We start from the raw sequence: 21,829 nt of genomic DNA on the forward strand, positions 1-21,829 counted from the left end.
GTGTCATTAACGGGATGACCTGGGAAAGAAGGCAGTCAAACAACCTGGGCTTCGTTTGCAGCTAATTTCTCTAAGTAATATAAAATTTTAAATATTTGAAATAATCACAAGTGAAAATTATCAAATTCATTCTCAGTATATAGAAATAACTTAATGTGTTGTTATCAAATAAGACATACCATTATTTTATATATGACTAAGAAAAAATGGTATGAATTACATTAGGACACGCCACTGATAAGATTATAGGTCTCAATTTCAGAGATGATAAAACAAGAGGCGAAATGTGTCTCAGAATTGTTGAAATTCAGTAGATCAACAGTATAACACAAATGATAATTTTATAAGACAACAGCAACAACTTTTCTTGTCACAAATTTAAGGTTTGGTGTCATGGTGGTGGTGTTTCTTTTGGTTAATGATGCAATATTATTTTATTTCCTTAACTGGCTTTGCCAAATGCTCGGTTCCCCTGTACACTGTGCCTCTGTAGCAAAGGTTGGGGTTAACCATAAACTCTGACTAATGCAAAGATTCAGGGCTCCTCCTTTGGGGGGAAAAATGGCAGCAAGCAGTAGCCTGGAGCATGATGTGCATTTTCCTCTTTTCATGTGGACACCTGTGTGCATTTTTACCAGCAGAATACTAGCTATAAGGAATGGGAGAGCCAAGAAGGGGACCACCTGTAATTTCAAATGGGCACGTAGGTCTTGGCCAAGGCCTGTCTAGTGGTTTGTTAATGGCCACCCTGCTGGTAAAGCTGCATGCGCCCCAGGTGCAGCCTTGGGGCCCTGAAGCGCAGTTGTCAGGAGGCTAGGAGCAGAGTCACTGCTGTGCCTTCTAGCCTCTGAGCTTCTTGCCAGTGATTTATTGCTTCTCCCCCTCCCCCAGCAAACACAGTAAAAAAAAGAAAAGAAAACAAAAACCAGAGGCTACAGAAAGCTGAAAATAAAATAGAAAAATCTTATTTCTAATTCAGCAAGTGGACTGGTAAGACTGAAGCATTTTCTGATTAGGTGGACTGATCAGAGTTGTCGGAAAGTTGCCAAAATTCCACTTCAGGTCATCCTGCATGGAGTTACGTAAATTTTTCTAATTCTTCAGAAATGGAAATAGAAATCCCGAATGTGGTTTTAGAAGACGGAAAGCTGGCATACTCACGATGATTGGGAAGCCTTTCTTCTGAGTAAATAGTCCACAACATCAGGGTCGGTCTCCAAGAGGCTGATGAGCACTTCGTTCTGGAGATCCGGGGGAACCTGGAGGAGCCACATGTTGAGGCATAAATCAAACCATCCCAGAAACAAGCAAAAATATGGTAATTGGCAACTTTACCATTGTGTGAAACAGAGCCTTAAAAGTAGTAAGAGAGTAGCATGGTTAAAACCAAACCTACGCCAAATGACGCAGCTGCTTTAATTCTTAGGACAAACTGGATGATTACCAAATAGTCATATTCAATCCAAAATGTCACCCTTTATATGCTGGAGACACAACCTAACCCCTTGGATGCCCTTGTTGCCCAGGTAGATTTTCTTGGCTTTGAATATGCAAAATATTGTGGTTAAGAGGAATGGTGTCCATAATTTACTGACCAAGTGGGGATGCATTTTAGAGTTTATATTTATAATTATGCCAAGACAATGAGCATAAATGATGACTGTCTTGGGCAGTTCTGGAACATCTGATTGGTTTCTTAAGAACCAGACTGCTTATGTTTGAATCCCAGCTCCACCACTTACAAGCTGTGGGACCTTGGACAAAGTACAGAGCCAGAACCCCTTCTATGTCTTAGTTTATTCAACTGTGAAATGGGAATAACAATAGTATTAAGCACAAAGAGTTGTGGCAATTAAATGACTCCTTCAATGTTGAGACTTTAGAACAGCACTTGGTCAATAGTAAACCCTTAAAAAAATGCTGGCTACTTCATTTGCACACATCACTTTGTTATACCCTGGGCCACCAACAATTAAATGATTCCCACTTCATAATTGCACGGACATCCACTAGAGTTCTGTAGATGAGCACAACATGTTTCTCTAAGACTACTCCACAGTATATTGTCTAAGATGGCTTTGCAACCCTAAGTCATCCATGAGGAAATGTTCTATGAGAGACTATAGGATCTGGATCTGACTGACGGTTTCCTATTCCATAGAAGCTGATAGCTCAACCAAAGGAACTCAAACTGTTGAGAGAAAATAAATTTTTAGTCTCGTTCTCTCACACTTGGGCTCAGAGAGAAGACTTTTTAAAACTGCAGGGACAAGTCTTCTGAGAATAAGAGGCTTGTGGAAGAATTTGCCTCTTGCCTCTTGTAGAACTGTGTGGTTACTGAGCTCTGAGAAGCTGGAAACAATTTTATTAATAAAACCAGGGATAAGAAACAAGAAAATGTACTCTCTGAAAATCTGTTCCTTCTCCTTTATCCTGAATCTTCCTTAATGACATTGCCAAACTCAAGTCACAGAAGCTCAAAATCTTATTATATTCAAGCCTCTCTGTGTCCTCCTTCCCATTCAGAAGCAAAGGCCTATTTGGTTTCATCTCTGTTACTTCTTTCCTCCCTCTTCCCATCCAACTGCAGGGACCCAAGTTTGAGCCCAATCTATCTCTTTATAGTGGTCATCTGTTGGCCATTACAACAGATTTCCTTCTTCTTATAACAGTTGCACTCCAGCTTCCCTCTGGAAAACCAACTGCTCCCCAACCCTTACCTCGAGGTTGAAGTGTGCACTCTAAGTCTATTTTATTAATAAAACCAGGGATAAGAAGCAAGAAAATGTACTCTCTGAAAATCTGTTCCTTCTCCTTTATCCTGAATCTTCTTTAATGGCACTGCTAAACTCTAGTCACACAAGCTCAAAATCTTCTTATATTGATTATATGAATTTATATATTATATATTATATGAATCTTATTGATTCATTCCTGGCCACCATAATTGCTGGAACAAGAGACATGTGGCTCCTTCAAGGCAATGAAAAGCCATGAGAATATCCTTGAGACTTATGAGAGAGAAGAACTACTGTCCTCATGGAGCTGGAAATGAATGTGGGAAGACAGACATTAAACAAATATACAAGAAAAACAGAGAAAGAAGCGAAGTACATAAGGGTTATGGGAGATGCTGCGGGGAGGGGCACTGCAATTTTAAATAGCATGATCAGGTCCCAGAGAAGCTGACATTTAAGCAGATAACTGACACTGGTGAAGTAATTGGAGAAAATCATTCCAGGCAGATGGAAAGGAAAAACAAGTCAATGATAAAGATCGTGAGTCAGGAACAGCAAGGAGGCCAGTGCGGGGGGGGGGGGGGCAGAGAGTGACAAGAAGGGGTCATGGATCCTGGGATAGATGTCATCGGCGTTCTATGGATAATTGGAGTCTTACGGATCATAATAAGACTTCTGCTCCCTTGGTGTGTGTCACACTTTATGGGGGCAAGACATGATTGCAAGAGGGACTTTACCTAACAATTGCAATCAGTGTAACCTGGCTTATTGTACCCTCAGTGAATCCCCAACAATAAATAAATAAATAAAAATTAAAGAAAAAAAAGACTTCTGCTCTTACTTGAATTGGGTGGGGAGCCACTGGAGATTATGAGCAGATGGCTAACATGAATTGTCACCATTCTTGCTGCTGAGGTAAGAGTAGATTGCAGAGAAGCCAAGGATATAGCAGAAAGAGCAGATAGGGGCTGCTGATCTATCTAGATGAGAGCTGATGGGTGCTGAACCAGGATGGTGAGATGACAGGAAATATATGTATCTTGGAGATAGTAAAGACAGGGATGACAACATTTGCTAATTTATTGAATGAAGAGAGAAAGCAAGGGAGAGGGGGAGAGAGAGAGGAAAAAATGACTTCAATGTTTGGGACCTAAGCAGCGCAAAAGATGGGATTGCCATTGACTGGCTTGGAGAAACTACAAGAGGAAAAGGAAGGCTGGGGTCAAGTTTAGGAGTGTGGCTTTAATATGATAATGTTGAGGGGTCTGGGAGGCATCCACATGAAGGAGATATCTAGTAGGTAGTTGGGAATAAGGATCTGGATTTCAGAGCAGAGGGCTGAGTTGGACAGAAATCTGGGAGAAATGTATAGATGGTATTTAAAGCTGTATACCAAATGCAATGTCCTAGAAATGGAAATAGAAAGAAAAGAGAAAAGTGCATGACTTTTGGGTCAAGGCTGAGCAAGTCTATTCTCTTACTTTATTGAGTAAATCAAATAAAAGACTGATCATTTCTACTGTTTTTTTTCAAACATCATTACCCTACAGACATGTGATTTTATATCAATTTCTAAAAATACAATAAAGAGTGAAAGTGAGAAGAGAGAGTTCGTTATTTTTAAAAAAATGAACAACAAAGCAAGAAATAACATAGCCTCAAACTGTACATCTTGACCTCTTCTTTAAAAGAAACTTCCATGAGCAAATTAGGAAAAGTACTTACATTTTCATCCAGTTAGTTTAATTTAAAATTTGCTATGCTTACACATGTAATAAAATTTTTGCTCCAAGCACCAATCCATTCCCACTGAAGAATAAACAGTTGGAGTGCATGCCCAAGCATCACAATATTAATTCTTTCAGTGAATATGGTATGTCTAATGATAAGTTATCAACTTGGTTGCATTACTAGATTAGGTACAGAAAGTGTAATTATTTTAAAACTAACTTTCCATAAATTTTCACTAAGCTAGTCTGTAATTCAGTTTTTAGCCATTTGACTAGGCTTGACTTCTAAGCAATTATAATTATCAAGTTTACTTTATGTAGCATATGTGAATCTGACTTGGTAACAAATGCAAATAGAAAGGGTTATGGCTATAAATCTATCTATAGCTTCTTTTTAAAAACAACACACACTTAACAAAATGATACCATTTTGGCTTAGAGACACTATTTACAAATAAATAAAAAGATACAGTTTAAAAATGTAGATCCATATTTTACAGGAAGGGCAGATAATACTTTCTTATGTTTTATACAAAACTGACTACAGTGCAACTAATTCATTTATTAAATTAATTAATTTATAATCCATTTTATTATAAAATGACTTAAGGCAGCTTCACAAATTTTTATGATTAAACCATAGTTTCCTTTAACTAAAGGAATGGTTCATAAAATTGGGGCCAGTGGGAACATGAGGTAAGAATTTGAAATGATGCCTGGAATTGATTTTTTAATGTTCATACAAAAGTATTCAAGGCTGTCTTCTTATAATTCCTTTAATCTTTGGCTATAGTTTTACATTTTATTTCCTCTCATTTAATAAAAATTTCAAATTACTGGTTCAGTTCAATTGGATTGGCATTCATTTTTCTATTAGTTTAGGTACTTAGTGGAGAAATAAAAGTCAAGTGCATAAACTGATAGGAAACAGCAGCTTAAAGTATGCAACAGAGAAATACCCAGGCAGACCAAGCGCTTGTGCATACATTTTCTGGAATTAGGATGCCATCAAAAAATATCTGATGGTGTCAATAGCCCCTGAAGTCCAGTTTTGGCTCTGCTGCTTATAATTAACATAAACTTGGACACACGAGTCACCTTCTTTAGGATTCTGTTCCCACTCTGTAAATCTTACAGGTAGATTTCTTCTCTACTCGCCCACAGGCGAGCATCACGCTCTTCTTTTGCTTGCAGATAACTACATTATGGGATGTTTCTCTGCTTCCAACCTCCCTTGAATTTCTGGAGTTAAAGCCTATGACCTCTTGGCCCCTTAACTGCAATAGTCTTTTTTTTTTTTTTTTTGTGGTTTTTGGCCGGGGCTGGGTTTGAACCTGCCACCTCCGGCATATGGGACCAGAGCCCTACTCCTTGAGCCACAGGCGCTGCCCAACTGCAATAGTCTTGAAGCCAGACTCTGTGTGGCCTTCCTCTTTTGGTTCTTTCTCTTTTGCCAGACCTCAAGTCTTCCTGCTAGTCACATGATTGCAAAGTCATTTCCTGAAGGCAGGGATTATCTTACTCATCCACCTGGAACTGATACAGGCCCCTAAGGTTTTAGTTTTCTGTAAGCTAGCTTCTCTCACAGCTAGGGAAAGATCATGTGTATCATTTCTGGCCAGGGTACCTTAAGGACATGCCTTTTAGGAGCTTTTGGAAAGGGTTCTCCTCCACACTGAAAAGAAGGGCATAAAAGGAAATGACATCACTTGATGCAATGATATTTGCAAGAGCTCAATCCACACTTGCCAAGACATGGAAGCAACCCAAGTGCCCATCAACTCATGAACAGATTGACAAACTGTGGTATATGTTTTACATCTCTCTCTCTCTAAATAAATAAATAAATAAAGATGGAGACTTTACATCTTTTGTGTTTATTTGGCTGGAGCTGAAACACATTCTTCTTAGTAAAGTATCACAAGAATGAAAAAGCAAGTATCCAATGTACCTGATACTCTTACGAAACCAATATATAAACAACTACATGACCATGTGAAAGAAAAACACAAGTATATTCAAGTGAAGGGGAGTGGGGAGGAGGGAAAGGAGAAAGGGGAGGAGAGACTGATTGGCAAGTTCTCACCTAAGGTGCACAATGTAGGGTTGTATGGTGTATCCCCTGGGTCGGGGGCTCAATTACAACTTGAACTCTGCCTTAGAAAAGAAACCAGTGTAATCTAAACATTTGTACTATTATTTTAATCTTAAAATTAAAAAAAAATGATGGATGCCTGCTAAGAGATGCTGGTAACAAGTGCAGTCATTTTACAGCTGAAGATGGCAGAGAGAGCAAAGTGAACTGCTAAAACGGTGGTCCTCTAGGCTTCTTACTATGTGAGATAACAAATGCTGTGTCTGAAGCCACATGCAGTTAATTATTCTCCTTGCCAGTCAAATGCTTCCTCAATAATCTCCCATTTTCCTCCTCCAAATTTGCCCTCCTACTTTTTTCTCTCTGAAAGCTCCTACCTGCACTTCCATGACCCTCACCCACTCACTCAATTTTATGCTTTTCCAGAACACAAGCTCGGGTGGTGTTTTCTACCCAATGAATGTTCAGTGAATGTTGCTGAAATGGCTAATATGTACAAAATCACACTGGATTATGGTCTGCATGATGTATACTTCTTTATACTGTCCTTGTCTAGATGTTTCTCTCTGCTTTTCAGTGGTAACAACATCACGCTGTAGCAAATATTATTGATATTCATTTCTGGAGGGGAAAATACGTTTCCTTTCCCAGCTGAGGATCATCAGAATTTTCCAAAGTTCTTAAGCTAGTTTTCTTATCAATACAAAAACTCTAAATGTTGAAAAGTAGGACTCAATAATTAAACACTATTTTCTTTTTCTGCTTTTGTACATAGCAAAGTGGGAACTAAGAAGCAAGATAGTGAAAGACATATTAGTTTTTAAAAAATCAACCAATTCTGCGTGTTAAAAAGAAGAAACAAAATCTGGCCCAAAGCGATTCTTCACTTAACAATTCATTGTTTCACATCAAAATCTGTACTGGGTTTTAGTCAGTTACTTAGTAATTCTAGATATTTTCTAAGGGTACCATTTATGGTTGTGTTTATCTAGAGACTCAACTCCTTAGATTTTAATGAGTTCCTTCAAAGCATAATGCTATTCCAAAAATCAAAAGAACTTTGGACTCTCCTGCTTCAGAGAAAAAAATGTAAACACTACACATATGAAGGAATAAAACTGTCACAATTAAAATCTATGCTATCAAATTTAAAATGAAACCTTGAATGATTGCCTAGGGTGTAATTGCCATGAGGTAGTTTATTCCATAAACCACTGAGAGGGGAAAAATGGTATGAGTTCTCTCCTTTTACTAAGCCACCATAACAAACCATTAAGGCCTCCACAAAGAGCAACTCCCAGGACCCTGCCCTACTATGCTTACTGCTGAGTGTTCCACACCAATCTGCCACTTTGCACTTGACTAAGAAGGATGCTTTGGCATTTAAAACTCAGCAAAAGTAAATATCAGTGGAAATCATGATGACATTTGATAGTTAACAAACACACTAAAAGAAATCACTTTGGCTGTTTATGGGAGCAAAAGCTCAAGCAAGGGCAGGCCCAGCCAAGAACCTCTCGTGTGGCTCTGTTGTGACAGGTGGTGTAATAATTTAAAGGGATCTGGATGCACTGGAGGGTCAAGATGCATTAAATTTGATAGATATTTCTCAAGTGTCTGAGACATGCCAGGCAGCATGTTTTGGCAACTGGAGCACATTAGTGAACAAGTACAGTGGAAGGACCCATGATCCACAGAACTATGTTAGGGGATGATTCAAGTAAGGAAGATGAAGAAAAATTAGCAGTCTTTGCTCCATGGCGACGGGTTAGAGGGGGGTGGAAAAGGCTCCGATGTAAAAAGCTTTTGCTCTCTTCCACCTGTATATGACACCTAGCACACATGTGTCCTGTCTCTACAGACAGGGACACGGTGAGCAGTTTCCAGCCTGGGTACGTAATGACCAGCCCAACCCACGACACATAAACAGGGGTACTTTTGCTATATGGAAAAGGAAATGGAAACCACGTCTAACTACCTAGATATATGGGGGAGGTGCTTTCCGGTCTGATGACCTGCACGATTGCTTGACTCCTGACTTGGCACGCAAAGATGCTTGACGAAAATGCAATTTGCATTGAGGAATAAAGAAAACAAAGAGCAAATCTTGGCTTCTGAGCCTGGAATCCTCCTTGCTGCCTCTGACCCTTGCTCCCAGTAGTGCTCATTTGAAATTTCCCACGTGTGCTGAGCTGGTCCCCAGCTCAGGCTGACGACCCCGAGGGGTGGGAATGCGCTGGCTTTCCCACGTCTCCGCTGCACTCCAGACTTGTCATCAGCCTGCAAGGGTGGTGCCTTGTCATCCTTGCCCCTCTCTGAAAAAGCCCTATTAAGAATCATGTAACAGCAGCTTAGAATGAGCTGACAGTTCTTTCCCCTCTGCTCTGAAACTCTTATTAGCTCTAAGAGCAAGATGAATTTTCTCTGAGATTCCCAATATTAGTTGCAGAAGTAACAACTTTCAGTATAATTAGTGTGTCAATAATTTAGTCAGTGAGTACTTTCTGCTTAGGATAATACCAATGACATTTCTAAATGTTCATGAATTTTACCTTTTATTTCCAGTGCCACCAGAGAGCATCATTTTTTGTTAGCCAGTTTTTAAATAGCTGTTGATATCAGAAATAGAGGGTCATGATTTAAAGGTAAGAGAATCTAGGAGGTATGGGCACTGTACCAAAACCAAATAAACAAACAAAATCCATTCTTTTTTAGCAATAGAGTTGCTATAATCACTGAGTACCCTTCTTATGCCACATACTTTTCAGGTGGTGTGAATGTCAGTGAACAGAACAAACAAAAATCTCTGCTTTCATAAGGTTGGCATTCTATTAAGTTTCAACAAGCATGATAAACAAGTAAATTATATAATAAGTTCAAAGGTGATAAATGTTATGGGACAAAAAGAAGAGCGAAGTAAGGACCTAGGAGTATGGATGTGTGACAGCATTATTATACACAGTGGTCAGAGTGGGCTAGATTTCCAAGGTGACAGCTGAATGTGCTTTGATAAGGCAGGCACCTTATCACTTTAATGTAATAACAGCAGCACTATTTTTTTTTTAGTGCCTAGAATATGCCAATCATGTCTTTAAAATGTCCTTTCTAATTCTCAAAACAATACTGTGAAATAGGTCTTTTTCATCTTATTTTTTTACAACAGGAAAATGAAGGCTTAGGGAATTTAAGTGTGGCCTGAAGAACCCATAGCAAATAAGTGACAGAGCGGGGATTTGAATTTTGGTAGCTCATTCCAAATCTCATGGTCTTTACACCATTTTGGTGTTTCCCAAGATACGGTTTTTCAAGGTGTGGTTAGGAAACTGCCAGAACAACCTGGAGCTGTTCATTAGGAAATACAGATTCCTGGGTTGAATCCCAAGGGTGCTCCATCTGATTGTCTGCAGTGCCACCGAGGAATCTGCATGTCTAACAAGTTTCCTTGTAACTCTGCTGCATGCTCAGACTTGAGGCCCAGTTATGATGTGCTGCCTCAGTCTTTCCACAGAGCGGTTATGATACCTGTTATCATGATCTATTTCCAGCTCTAGGATTTCCAAAACAGTGCCTACAAAGAAAACAACCAATGCAAAAGACTGTCCTAGCCAGACCCTTGAGTCATGTGTCAGTCTCTGAGTCTAGTTGCCTCTTCTGTATTATGAGACCAAGCCAAGCTCTTTTCTGCCATTTCCCATTAACTCAGATACTGGTCACTTGGGAGAGGCATTCTCAGCATCAGGAAATGAAGGACATTAGAACACTCAGAACAAATTCTGGGTCCCTGCCAGGCCTCTGTGGGTTTCTATATCCCATCCATCAGTTCTTCCTTAGAATTACTGCCTCCAGGTCTGTTCTGTCTTCAAGGACAAGCTCATGGCCATCTTTCCTAACAAGTCTTCCTTTCTAATGCCAATAGAAGTGACAGCTCCCTTTCCAAGCTCGTAAACCCTTCCAAGGACTGTGAAACTGCACAATTGCTAACTACTTTTAACAATCAGGTCCTGTCTAGCTTCATTCTTCCTTGTTTGGAATTATAATAATTCTGAAACCTTCTTTAAAAAGAAAAACAAAACAAAGTAAAATAGCTATATACATGATTACATTTTTGTCCATCCACATAGACCAGCTTTGTCGACCAACCATCAGCTTTGGTGTAACTATAATAGATTCTGAAATGGCAAATATGCCAAGAAAATCTAAAATGTGATGAGATTAATTTTCTTCTGTGCTTTATAAAACTAAAGGAAGTGAAGTGCCACGGCGTAGAACCAAGCAGATTTTTAGAACCATAAGAGATCTTGGATACCATTCGCTCAAACCTAGTCTTTTGATAAGTAAAGAAACAGAAATCTAAGAAGATGAGGTCATGTGGCCAATGTACAGCAGAGATGGGACTAAGGTAAAGTTCTCTGGTTCCAGAGCCAGTTTTATTTTTAATGGACTCAGCACTGGGGTCTTTGTCCCCCTTCTCCTCCTACTCTACTATAGTTTTTCTCAATCTGTAACTCCCATAATTTATCTAAAGAGATTAAGAATGACTATGTTGGGCAGCACCTATGACACGGTGGGCGGCACCTATGACACGGTGGCCCCATAAACTGAGGGTGGCGGGTTCAAACCCAGCCTCGGCCAAACTGCAACAAAAAAATAGCCGGGCGCTCTGACAGGTGCCTTTAGTCCCAGCTACTCTGGAGGCTGAGGCAAAAGAATCACCTAAGCCCAAGAGCTGGAGATTGCTGTGAGCTGTGACACCATGGTACTCTACTGAGGGCAACACAGTGAGACTCTGTCTCAAAAAAAAAAAAAAAAAAAGCCAGGAAGAGTTTTGTTAGTCTCTGGGTTGAAAAGAAACACTTGATTCTTTGAAGTTTCACATAAGGAGAACTTGGTTTTGAATACAGAATTTAGATAATAGAATTAGGATTGATAAGTATTATTTTGTTAAAAAAAATCCAGAGAACATGAAGTAACACCAAGGATACTTAGCAAGATGACCTATGACTTAAAACTTGATGAAAATGTTGAAAAGTTCAAACGTTTGATTCATCCAATTATATAATTAATTATGAGCCTTTGGCTGAAGGGTGAAATTTATAAAGTCAATGGTGAATTCAACATTTATTTAGAGCTTATCGTGTGTTAACACAGGAACAGTGCTTCACAGACACAAAGAGAAACAGGACATTCTTCTACCTCAGTAGAAGTTTTTACTGAGGTCCGTTTTCTCTTTGTCTTGAACATCCAACCACAATACGTTTCCCAGCCTCCGCTGAAGTTAAGCCTGGCTTGTGGATAAGCTCTAGCCAATAGGATTTGAGTGGCTTTGATGGATGCCCTTTCTGGGGTTACATGTAAAATCCTAGGAAATCGCAGAGTCTCAAGATGCAAGGAGCTGGAGTTCTTAAATCACCCAAAGCACCAAACATCTGGAAGGCTGTCTACCAAACATCAGATTAAACCTTATTTCAAAGAGATATTTATATCTGCTGTGTTCAAATACTGAGATTTGAGGCAGCTCATGTTATCCGACTAATATAATCATTAATTAACACTTGCATACAGTTTGCAGAATACTTTCATATATCAAATGATTCTGGTAAGCACTCTGGGAATTAGAATATATTTTTTATTTTGCCCCCTCCACAGAAGCTAAAATCTATGCTTAATGACTATTAAATTACTTGGTCACCATCACATAGGTGTAAGACAGAGAGGGCAAATATCCTAAACTCCTGGCTTGCAAATATACCAAAAAAAAAAAGGTATAAGAGAGGCATGGAGATAAATCGAATGCAAGGCATTTAAAAAGTGTCGCCAAACTATTAAAAGGATTCAAAACAGAAAACTGGCATTCTTGGTTGAAGAACCCACAAAAAACTCTAGAGGAATAGGTAGGCCTTACGGTGTTTACAAATTGACAAAAGAAATGGGAGAAGAAGTGTTGAGAAAGCCCCTGTAAATTCTGACATGCAATCTGAGCAGTGAACAGAAATAGAAGGGAGCTGGCATCAGTTCTACTGTTCAAGGGAAGTTTGAGCAAGCGATGCAGTTTTACGAAGGAAAACAGGAACTGGTAATTCAATACAAATCAAAAAATATTTATTGAGTGCTTGCCAGATGGACAGCCTTCCAAAGTGCTCAGAGGATAGAGGGGAGATAACAAGGGAACAGCCCTTGTTTTAAGTACATTTATAATCTACTGGGGGAAATGGTCATAAATGACCATACAAAATGTTGAGTCAGATAAACATCAGTAAGAACAGTAATGGAGTCTATGAGGCAAGGAATTGGCATGGGAAGGACATGGGAAGACCAGGTAAAGCTTAATGCAGAAACCGAAATGTTAAGATTGACCTCGGAGGAGGTGCCATCACTGAGGATGCCTATGAAAATACAGAATTCTCAAATGAAGGGTTTTATCAATATTTTGAGCAAGGACACTGCTTTATAAATAATTAAATGACCCCAAACTGTGATTTTTGTTTAGAGAACCACAAAATGAAATTGATAATCCAAGTATGTTTGTTAAAACGTGGAATCACAAACTTTAGTGATATCGTAGTTAGGAAACTTTCGATTCTCATTGAAACTGCCTGGCTTCTAATGAATTCAGTCAGTGACCAGCACTGCAAACCAGAAGGTAGTGAACTGGAGGTACCCAACAGGTGGCTTACTGAGACGTCCTGCCACAGAAGGGCCACCTACCATGAACAAGGCTTCATAATTTTCAATCATCTTCTGCACCACAGCTATGATGGCTGTGCTCTCCTCAGCCCGGGCCGAACTCTGCACGGAGAATTCTTTGTCTGATGACTTCTGCTTGTGCAGAAGGTTGGGTCCGAATATGGTGGCCAAGTTTAGAGATGTCATTTTATTCCCAGTGACCTATAGGAAAAGAGAACACAAGGACTGTTATGTTTGTTCTTCAAAATGCAGGGTGGTTCAATAATCAATAGAAACCTTTTTTTTCCCCCCTGCAACTCTGTCAGAATCCATGAGGAACATCATCATTTTCCTTTAGTTCATGGACTGAAGCTCAGAACTCAGTGATCATCTCAATAGCATCTTGAGGAAAAAAATGACAACTTCAAGTAGTTTGCTGTGAGACAGCTGCTATATAAAATTTCTATCCCGTTTGTACTTAAGAAATACTGATTTCTATCCATGCCTTCATCCATCAAGCCATAGTCTCTCCATTGATCCATCCACTCAGCCCCTAACATATGCTAGGTATTCTTCATGGATTATTAATATTTTAAAATATTTCCAACAATAATCACAACACAGGCCTTATTTTAAAGGGCTCATATTCTAGGGAAGAAAAAACTATCATTTATAGGCACCGAGTACAATATATAAAGCCTTCAACCCCAGAGACCTCAGGAATCCTACCATAGAGGTGATAGTATTTGCACAAAATCTGGAAGGAGGAATAGAGTTTACTAGGCTGAAAAGCAGAGGATCTTGGGCAGGGGGCAGTTTCACAGTGCAGAAAACAACATATGAGGAGACAGAAACATGTCAAATACGTAAGGAGTCCCAGGAAGCTCAGTGTGAGAGGGGGTTGTGCGGGAAAAGCAGGCAAGGGCTAGGTGAGAGGGCCTTTGTGTGTCAGATCAAGGAGTTCAGATTGTGGTCTAAGGACAAGAGGGTTCTGAACAGAGCAAAATGGAGATGGGACTTACATTTGAGGTAGAGCAATCTACAGACTGAGGGGTGCTGATGCATGGAAATGGGACCACCTGGAGCATATGGCAATGGTCTAGGTTACAGAAGTAGGAATGAACAGCAGCTCCCAAAGTTACTGAGGGGAGACAAATGAAGGGGCTAATGCTGAGGGTGAAGAGTCCATGTTGAAACAAACAAACATTTTGTTAATGGAGGTAGAGCAAATGAGGAACAGGGAGGGCTGAGAAGGGGTTCTTGAGACTTCAACTCCCTCAAGAAGCAGTGAATGAAGGAGGCCAAGGACGGGTTAGAAGGTAGGAAAATAAGAGAAGCCTATGGCAAGTGAGTGATAAACTGTGGCAGAGGTTCACCCAGATATGAGCTTTCCCTCCAGATTGGACTCTCTGATGGCTCTGATGTCCTAGCCAAGAGCCACTTCAGAGGTGAGGCAGGAATGAGCTGCTGTTGCAAAAGTAGAAAGAGGGAATGCAGACACATCCTTCAAAATGTCTCCCAGAGAAGGAGGGAGAAGAAAAATGAGGGGAGCTAAAGGGTAGTATGGGTTGAAGAAAAGGAACTAATTGTTTTAGCTTGAATCATAAAAAATTACTCATGTTCAATATGCTAATAATTAGAAAGTACAGGTAAGCATAAAGAAAACAAGTCCACAATTCTACCACTTCCATTAACCAGCCATGCACACACATACCTACAAATACACCTATGTTACTTTCTTTTATAAAACTGGGATCAGACTCCACATATTTTTTGTAACTTGCTTAATGTCTCCTAAAAATATGTTACATTAATCTTTACATTTCAAAAAAATCCTCTGTCTTCAACCCTTATTGTCCCCCAGCAGCCCATTGCACAAATAGACCATGCTTTGTTTTAACCAGTGCCAACTGTTGGGCACTTATGTTGTCTTCAATTTTCTATTATTATAAACGGTGGTACAAAAAGTCTTTGAAAAGACATTTTGTGAGCTTGGCCAAGCACTATCATAGGAGTTGATTCCTGCAGGTCAAATTATTGTAATAAAGAATATGAACATTTTTAAAGGTTTGGGAATTTTTTTTACTTGTTTCTTTTTCAGGTGGGAGGGAGTATCTGGATAAGTTCCCTAGGCTAGAGTTTCTCTACCCTGTTGCTAATGACATTTGGGGCCAGATCATTCTTTGCTGTAAGGGCTGTCCTGTGCATTGAAGGATGTTGAACAGCACGTCTGGCCTCCATCCACTTGATGCCATGAACATCCTCCCAGCTATAGCTGTGGCAACCAATTTGTCTCCAGACATGGTCACATGTCCCCTTTGGGGAAGAATTGCCCCTAGTTGAAAACCACTGTCCCGTGCAAATTTTTTTTTTTTTCTGATTAGCTTCTTTTATTTTTTATTTTTTTTAATTATTTTTTTATTTTTTATTTTTTTATTGTTGGGGATTCATTGAGGGTACAATAAGCCAGGTTACTCTGATTGCAATTGCTAGGTAAATTCCCTCTTGCAATCATGTCTTGCCCCCATAAAGTGTGACACACACCAAGGCCCCACCCCCCTCCCTCCGTCCCTCTTTCTGCTTCCCCCCATAACCTTAATTGTCATTAATTGTCCTCATATCAAAATTGAGTACATAGGATTCATGCTTCTCCATTCTTGTGATGCTTTACTAAGAATAATGTCTTCCACGTCCATCCAGGTTAATACGAAGGATGTAAAGTCTCCATTTTTTATAATGGCTGAATAGTATTCCATGGTGTACATATACCACAGCTTGTTAATCCATTCCTGGGTTGGTGGGCATTTAGGCTGTTTCCACATTTTGGCGATTGTAAATTGAGCTGCAATAAACAGTCTAGTACAAGTGTCCTTATGATAAAAGGATTTTTTTCCTTCTGGGTAGATCAATGTTATTAATAGTTGAGAATCTAGGACTGCTGGGCTAAGTGTGGGAACTATGGCTGCTTGGTAGGGATTGTTTATCTGGAAAAGTCTACACAGCCTTTGGGAGGCACCTGGGTGCCCAGAGTAGAATTCAAGAGCTCTGGTGAACAGCTGAGACAAAGTTCCTTGAGTCCCCTCCTTGTCCTGTGGACCCCTGAGCTGGTGGCTGCCCTGCCCTGCAATCTAAGTGTGGCATAGAAGTTGTGTTATTTCTAGAAGGCGAGGCTGTTTTCAGGTGAATTATTTGCCACCAAGGGAAATGCTTTCATGTGGCATACACAGGAAATTTGAACAAAAGTGCCCTTTATGTAGGACCATTCAATTATTTTTCTTCGCTTTATTTCATTGATTAAAAAAACTTGACAAGGTTTGGCTTTATTTTTCATTTCTTTTCCTGGAAATCCATGGGTAAGGACAATATAAAAAATGTGTCATTTCCAGATTTGTCCCTTTAGAACTCAGAGACATCTGAAGTGCTTCCTCTTCCCCCTTTAAAGTAATATTAGTATCTTCTCTTTCTCTTTTTTAACATTAACAAATAGAAGATTTTGTTTTCTTTTAAAAGAATGTTTGGTGCAAGGACAATCTAGAGCTCTGTTTCCGCTCTCTTCTTCTCCTGTTGCTATTCTGGGAGTGCAATATAATCCATCTGTGAAATCACACATAGATTCCAGCTGCAGACCAGGCTGTTCATGTTTGTTAGCACTTTGGGGTTTAGCTTTGTATTATTGTTTTTTTAAATTAGAAAGGGGACTTGTTTCCAGATACCTTCCCCCTTTGGTCCTCATGTTTCAGCATACACGGTATATTTATATATACTATTCAGCTGTGTCTAAGCGATATAATGTGCACCCAAGCCCTGGCCATTACTTCATTATTTAATTAACCTGCCAATTCAAGTGCAACTTTAATCTTCACTAAATAACCACCCTAGACTATTTCTAAGCCTCATATGAATAGTTCACATTTATTACAGGTCTACTGTGTACAGACACTGAGCTAGGGGCTTTCCACCAGGCATTTACATTTTTTCTCACTATAAGCTTACACAGTAGCCGCTGCTGTTGCCTTATACTACAAACAGAGGAAGTGATGCCCAGAGCCCAGAGCCAGGGGACAGTGCAGCAAGAAGTGAAGCCGGTGGTCTTGCTTTAGGCAGCTCTATTCTCTTCATCATGTTGGTGAACCTGCTCCTGTTCCCTCTAGCTTGACAGACCCTGGCATGGCATAGGGAAATGGGAAAATGAGCTTGGAAACAGGGCTGGGAGGGGCCGAGGTGAGGTAGAGGTCCCGCTAAAGTTCCAAAGTCAACATACCATTTCCTGGAGCCATGTACCTCCTCAAAGATCAGTAAGCATTGCCTTACATTGGTGGTTCCTAAGTCCTTTTTCACCTTATAGGCCCTTTAAGAACTCAAGGCCAACTATGGACTTTCTCAGCAAGCAAGGGCATGGTCACATCACATAGTCCATGCAATGCCAGGGTGTTCTTGGACTCTCTGAAAAACCACTGCTCAGGAGGTTTCAATTTTGTTCCTGCCATATTCTTTCTAGAAGAACAAAATGTTTCTTACATTTGTGAATTTCTCTTTTCCCTAAGGAGCAAAGCAAATAGCAAACCAAATAAAATGGAAAAAAACCCAAAACAAACACAAGATAGCAAAACACCACAATCCAATAAATTACTGCTATTTTTCCTCCTAAAAGCCTTGATTGACTAGTCAACAATTTTTCTCATCCCCTTCTTTTAGACATCTTTAAGATCCCACCAATTAATGATGCACTGAATTTTAAGCAGCTACAGAGGAAATATTATGTTCACTTTATAGATAAGGATGCTAGCAAGGAAGCTGACACCTTCCCCCACTCCAGCTGTTTTCCTTCCTCTTCCTCTCTTTCATAAAGACAAGGTCATGCAGCAAGGTAATGGCAGAGGCTGTGTGAGCCTTCAAGCTTCTTCTATGTTGCAATCCATTAAAAAACAAATAGACAGCACAAACTCACAAATAGGTAAGAGAAATTGAAAACACTTGTCTCTTTCCCATATATTAGAATTAAGAGTTTTAGCCTTGCCCCAGTCTGCCCATTCTCTATTCTCTACCTGCTCATGCCAAACCAAGTAGAAGCACAATAAATAAAGAACCTCTTTCTTGATTCTTTTCCTCTACCCCCAACTTCTACCAGGAGGGGTCTCGCTAACTCACATTTTCATGCTCTGTTTATGTGGTCCATTTACCTAATCCCCACACATCTTTTGATATATAGATTAAATTCAATCTCCTTCATGAAGAAGCCATTCTTAACTTTTCTGACCCACGTTCATGGCTTCTTCTCTGAATGTCTGCAATGACTCTGTACTTCAGTCCCTAATTCTACATTTGCCTTGTGTCCTCATTTTCTCCACCTCTTTGATGCCACAGCTTCCTGATAACAGTCATTAGAAAATCTCCTCACAACAATCCTTGGTTGGGAGGAACTCAGGAGTCGAGGACACCTATGTAATTCAAATACCGAAGCCATTCGTACGTGGAAGCATTTGCTGCTGTCCGTACTGCCTTTGATACAAAAGCTTCCTAACTTGCTCTTCCTCTGTCTCTAACCAGTCTACAGCATGAGTTATATTATCTGTTAGTAAAATCTTTCTAAAGGTGCACAGCTTAAAACAATTAGCTACCTGCCTGCCTCTTCCAAAGGCATTTAGCACTCTAGCAACATGGCCCCTTTTCCCATTGTCCTCCACAGAGCTTCACTGCCATGAAGTCTTTACTCCAATCCAAGATGGCAGAGCCAGCTGCTTGCTCTCCTGTCACTGCCAATCATTTTACAGAATCAACACTCTCCTTATATTCTCCCTGCTGCTTTAATATTTGGCTATTAGTCCTTCATTTTTCACACAAGGTTTAGGTTGAATGTCTAGAAATCCTCACAATCCCTTGCTTCCTTGTACACCTTCACTGTTACCAGGATGTTTTCATATCCCTTATAGTAAGCTAGGTATCTCAACTACTGTGCAGGACCAGTTAAAGAATTTTTATTCCCTAAGTTTGGATGAGAAAGCCCAGGTTTAGGAGGGTTATTAGATTTGTCTAAGAACATGTGGTCAGTGAGTTATAAAGCTACCAACTGCTTTCAACTAGGGGAAATTTTGACTCTGCAATGTTTGGGGATATTTTTGGTTGTCACAACTTGGAAAAGAGGGGGTATGCTGCTACCGGCATCTGGCAGGTGGAGGTCAAAGATGCTGCTAAACATCCTGTAATGCACACGGCAACCCCTACAACAAAGAATTTACGCGGCTCTAAGTACCAATTGTGCATTAGTTAAGAAACCGTGAACTAGACCCCCAGTGGGTTTTTTTCTTCCTAATTCCTATTCTATATGCATTTATTTTCTCAATAATTTACATTGACTTGGGTTTGATGCACAGCGGGACTTTAGTAGTTTGGGAACCAACCCAACCACTAGACAATAGAATGACTTTGTGTGAATTAGAAAAAGAATGCCCATCCTCCAGATCTGTTGCTATCATCATCTGACATACTGTCCTAATAACACTGCAAATCCGTAGTGATTATGGAGTACATGGCACCTCCGCCAGAGTTGTGAAGTGGGCAAAGGCACCACTTGTACAAGCCTATGTGGAAGCTCCATGGTGAGTGCTGGGAATGTTACTTACATTTGTAGCCTCTGGCAAAAAGCCAGCTCATGGTAGAGGAGACATAAATGGTAGCTAGTATTTCCAGTATGCTAAGCTTCATTTACACCTATCCAAGAATATTTTCTTCTTTCTGGCATAGGCAATCAAGTCTTGTTTAGCATTTGGACTGAGTGTCTGAAAATGATACTAAAAGAATAATAGTGGGTTTGATTGGACTGGACTTTGCACTTTCCTCAATGCCGCCTTAATCACCTGACACCCAACTTTCTCTTTCCCACATAGTACTTAAGAAATGTCAGAGAAGCAACTGAACACTGGGCTTTGCCTTGACCCAGCAATTAGGCAGATGAGTCTACAGCTTCTGTTAAATGTGCAGTTGATAAAGGCTGACATTCAGAAGGGTGATATAACCACGTAGCAATTATGAAAATTATAGTATAACCATTAACGAGCTGTGTATGCTGAAATAAGGTTTCAGTGCTACATTATGGAACCTGAAGCTAGCAAGGGTTTCACTAATTATAACTGCTATAGAGATAAATGGACACCTCAGGAAAGTTCCATTCTCACATCCATGGGTTAGAGGAGGAGGAGAAATGCAGAATTGCCTTTCTGGATTAGGGTGAATAAAAACTACATACGACCATGTCCTTTGGGAAAGAAATGTGACAAACACAGAACTGAATCCACAAGAAAGCTGAGCTCAGCTTAACAAAGATTTACATCAAAGTTCCTGGGTTAAATTTGGAATGCCTCTTGCCCCTTCCTGTTGCTTTACAGTGCATGTTAATATATGGAAGGGTCTGAGACCTCCTGGGGAATCCAAGGTCAGGGAGAAGTACATGGCTCATGGTATGAAAGAGCAAAAGAGGTCTCCTGTTAAGGTGAAGATTAAATAGGTTGTTTGCTAGTAGGCAACTTGACATCGAAGCCAGCATCTCCTTTGTCCAAGGATAAAACTACAAAATAGCCTGAAGTATATGAGCGTGACTAAATAAAACCATAGCCTACGCCCTCAGATTTGTGGGCATCTCTAAACACTATGAGGGACTATGCACAACCTGCTTTCAGCAGTTGACACCATGTGGCATAGAGACACAATGGCAACAGTCAGTAGATCAGATCTAGTTCCCTCTACACCTGGTCTGGAAGCAGGACTGACCTTCCATTGCACTGAGAAAATCCTTATTCTGGGAGGAGGGCTTAAAGAAGGAAAGTATCCCTTGAAAGGGACATAGTAGACTTCTTGCTAACAATGCAAATGGAAACTCCCCAGATAAACTGGAAGATGGTTATGGTAATCAGTTAGATGTAAGCATTCCACATTGTATATCAAATCAGCACATTGTACCCCATAAATGCATGAATGTCCACAGTTATGATTTAATAAAGAATTTCTAAAAAAGAGTAAAGAGGTGACATCATATTTGGGCTCCAAGTTAAAGAAACAAATAAAATCAGTTGCAAGAATATTAATCTCCTACCTTCTTTAGTCTACTTTTATGTGTTTACCAGCACTCCTGGAGCTCATTGTTTGTCTTCTGACAAATGAAAACTTGGGGTCTTTAGTTAACATCATGGAAAATGACAGCCTCGTCAGAAGAATCCTTGAACCATATAAGCAGGCTAACAGCCCACGTACTCCTAGGAACTGTCCCACCAGAGAAGACCCTATATCAGTCTCTTCCCAGGGAAGGGGAGGTGTCATTTCTGCCAGAGGAAATGTTTAACCATATTGGTCGTGTCCTATTTTAAAGTGGGAGAAAGAACGGGTCACACTGTCTATGGTAGCAAAGGAGTCCTACCTCTTGCCCATCTTTGCTGACGTTGTCATCGGCATGCCTGGCCACGATAGAGAGGAACTGTAGGAGGCGGTGGAGGGTGTCGCAGTTGCAGGGAGGTAGAAGGTAGATGAGGAGCTGCAAGGTGCCCAGCTGTTCCTCTGGCTCCAACACTGAGCAAAGCAAAAAGAGACACTCTGAGTAAGTAAAATGGGAGCTG

General features: G+C 40.1%; 1 protein-coding gene across 6 annotated transcripts in view; it reads right to left on the minus strand.

Moving 5' to 3' along the window:
- Positions 1-21,829, minus strand: part of ARHGAP6 (Rho GTPase activating protein 6) — a 496,950-nt gene that overhangs the window by 17,584 nt on the left and 457,537 nt on the right. For all 6 annotated transcript variants that reach the window (XM_053580492.1, XM_053580493.1, XM_053580495.1 and 3 more), the window contains 3 exons: positions 21,634-21,782; positions 13,269-13,448; positions 1,162-1,259 (listed from right to left, as the gene is read on the minus strand). In XM_053580492.1, coding sequence (XP_053436467.1) covers positions 1,162-1,259; positions 13,269-13,448; positions 21,634-21,782 — 427 coding nt within the window. The remainder of the gene's footprint in view (positions 1-1,161; positions 1,260-13,268; positions 13,449-21,633; positions 21,783-21,829) is intronic.

The sequence above is a fragment of the Nycticebus coucang genome, chromosome X (genome assembly GCF_027406575.1).
Source record: "Nycticebus coucang isolate mNycCou1 chromosome X, mNycCou1.pri, whole genome shotgun sequence".
In the NCBI taxonomy this organism is placed as follows: domain Eukaryota; kingdom Metazoa; phylum Chordata; class Mammalia; order Primates; family Lorisidae; genus Nycticebus; species Nycticebus coucang.